This window comes from Myotis brandtii, unplaced genomic scaffold (assembly GCF_000412655.1).
Source record: "Myotis brandtii unplaced genomic scaffold, ASM41265v1 scaffold345, whole genome shotgun sequence".
NCBI classification, from domain to species: Eukaryota; Metazoa; Chordata; class Mammalia; order Chiroptera; family Vespertilionidae; genus Myotis; species Myotis brandtii.
In genome coordinates, this window is record NW_005363283.1 from 826,390 (window position 1) to 829,461 (window position 3,072).

Genomic DNA, 3,072 nt, shown 5'->3' on the forward strand with positions numbered 1-3,072 from the left:
AAACATTGAGAAAGAAAAATGAGCATCTCTAAGATGTTGGATTTTACCCACTATTACTACAAAAGTATATGTTCAGCTACCAAATGAAAGCCCCTGTTGATAGGCCAGGCTCTAATCCTAAGAAGGACTCAACAGCTTACTTGCATATCAGCATAAATATAAGGAGGACTTAGTGCTAATCATGTTACCTGGAAGCCTTCTCCTCTAGTTTCCATAAGCTTGTGACACCTGCTAATCCCGTCAACAAATACCTTTACTTGATGGTGGATCTACAAAGAGATGACATTTATGCACTGAACTCAGGGAATAGTTTAGCACTTTCCACTTAGAGTTAACAGTTCTTCCTGAAGAGAAACTAAAAATGTGAAAGGAAAAACAATGTAAAGTGATTAGATCTTACAACATACTTTAGCACCCAGTTTCTGTATCAAGCATATATTTTTTTTCCTTTGCTACATTGGAAAAAAATATTTAAGAATTACAGTGTTACAAGTAGAAATATGAGATACAATTTTTTGCCAAAGAGAGTCATTATTTTCTAATTTTTTTTTTACTGTTTAACTTTGATCTTTACAGATCTGACTATATGGAAACCTCTGGAATCAGAGCAATGCAAGAAGCAGTATATCGGGAAGGAGAGGTGTCAATGGAGAAGGTAGACAGTTTAGAGCCAAGGCTAGACAATGTCACTGTGCAGCACATGCAGCTTACCAGGTCTGCAATACAGACAATTGACTCTTATCAGAACCATGACAACATAGTACCCCTTCAAGTTTCTCTTCAGTCCCAAGGACTCCAGGGACTTACCAATATCCCCCCAAATAATTCACCCACTGATGTATACAAGTTTAATTTTCAGTTGTCAAATATGAATAACAAAAACCGGGAAGACCATAACCAACAAACTGACTCAAGCTGTAGTCCTTCAGAGCTCAGTTGCATGCAATTGATGCCAGATGAAATAGTGTGTAGAACAGCCAACTCCTATCCAATGACACAAGTAAGAAAGGCCCAGAAAGAGGAAGAATTTTGCAAAAAATTGATAAAAATTAGACCACGTGTAGGGAAAAGAATGCCAGTTAGAAAAATAACACAAATGATTTCAGATCCAACGACTGAGAGAAAAAGAACAACTCCCATTAACCCTGCATATACAATTAGAAAATCACGGGCTACCAACAGTGTCTATCTGCGACCATATAGGGACAGGGTTATTCACTTATTGGCATTGAAAGACTATAAGAAACCTGAACTCCTTCTTCGACTTCAGAAAGATGGCATCCAAAAAAGAGACAGTAACTCCCTTGGAAAAATTCTGCAACAAGTAGCCAATCTGAATACACATGATTTTTCATACACCTTAAAGGATAATATTTTTAAAGAGCTCCAAAGAGACTGGCCTGGGTACAATGAAATAGAAAGGAAATCATTAGAGTTGGTGCTTTCCAAAAAAGTAGGTCTATTTCAGAATGTCACAGGCACCAATTACCCAGATTCTTCTATAAGTTCTAGTACAGATGAAACATCATCTTCTCAGGAACAATTTTACAATTCAGTTGTTATTGATCCTCTTAGGAAAAAAAAAGTTAGAATAGCTCACATGAAAACTACAGTACAGTCATCATCTAATGGTTATTTGAATAACAGCAGTAAAGGATCTGCTGTGGATCTCCCATCACCCTCTGAAGCTACTGCCAATCCCATTCTTTCAGCACTATCTGTAATCCACTTTCCTATTTCAAATTCTTCTCAGCCTGTACATTCCAACAGCAATTCCTGCAACACTGCAAGAGATCAGGGGAGTCAAGATCCATATGTTGTCAGCTTTAGTCAAAACAGTATCTGCGAAAATCAGTGCGATAAACATAGTTCTTTGAAAACATTAGCCCCTATTCCAACTCAAATAAAGTTTCGGAACCTCATGGAAAATAAACATTTGATGTCCAATAAGTTTCAATATAAAATTATGGAGCATAAAGTAAATAGCCAAGAGTATCATATTGAGGTGATGGAGAAACAGAAGACAGATTCTGAAAGACAAAGTGAAGGTGCAAATCCAGAATCCTGTGAAGAAGTTGAACAGGTTAGCGCTGACTCTGGGAACACTTGTTCAACATCTGGGCTACAGGACTATTTGACTAACTATGTCACTATAGTTTCCTCTGAGCAACGTCAGCATTATAAACAGGAATTTAAAGCAGAATATGATGAGTATCGAGCCTTGTATGACAAGATGCAGACTGTATCTAGCATATTTACTAACCTAGATTCAAAAAGGAAGCACCTTCCTCCAGACTCAAAAGAATATGATAAAATTACTAAAAAAATGTCACTAGAATATCATAAAATGAGACAGATTCATCCCAATTATTTTTCAGAAAGATATAGATATCAGTATCTTTATAAAAAGCTGGCTCATATTAAAAGATTAATAAAGGATTATGACAAGCAACAAGTACAGTAATAGCCCAAGAACAGTATAATGAGTCAAAAATAAATAAATATATTTATTGAAATTTCTGAATTACTTGCTGTAAGATTCTAAAGGAATGAAACTTATTTGTTGAAACACTAAAAATTTCTATTTTATTTTTTTCTTTTCTTATGTATAGTTTAATTTTTATTTATGGTTATTTTTATTTTATGTTGATTTATATTTATTTCTATTATTTACTTTGTATTTAATTTTAACTTTCCTGAACTTAAAAAAAAATCCACACCTAAAGATATGTATTCCTTAAATTTATTTTAGAGAGAGTGGGAGAGCGAGAGAAAAAAACATCTATGTGAGAGAGAAAAATCCATTGGTTGCCTCCTGTACACCCCCAAGCAGGGAATGAACCTGCAGCCTAGATATGTGCCCTAACAGGGAATTGAACATGCAATCTTTTGGTGTACAGAGAAGTAGTTCCAGTCAACTGAGCCACCATGCCAGGGTGCTTTTCTTTACTTTTGAAGCTGTTTTATCTGATGCCTTTTACCCCTCATCCCCTGAAATTTGTGTTTCACTTCCTTAAAAAAATATTGCAGCTCCCATGTCTTTGAATCAAAATTGTGCTTATTGAAAAAAAA

The 3,072-nt window shown here is 35.3% G+C and overlaps 1 protein-coding gene across 1 annotated transcript; it reads left to right on the top strand.

The window, feature by feature from the left end:
• Positions 1-586: 586 nt before the first annotated feature.
• Positions 587-2,464, top strand: LOC102253510 (RNA polymerase II elongation factor ELL2). Its single transcript, XM_005871575.1, has one exon. It carries the CDS (start codon positions 587-589, stop codon positions 2,462-2,464), a length of 1,878 nt encoding a protein of 625 aa, XP_005871637.1.
• Positions 2,465-3,072: the final 608 nt, after the last annotated feature.

Coding starts and splice junctions, on each gene's coding strand:
- LOC102253510 (XM_005871575.1), top strand. CDS start 587: ATGGAAACCTCTGGAATCAGAGCAATGCAAGAAGCAGTATATCGGGAA.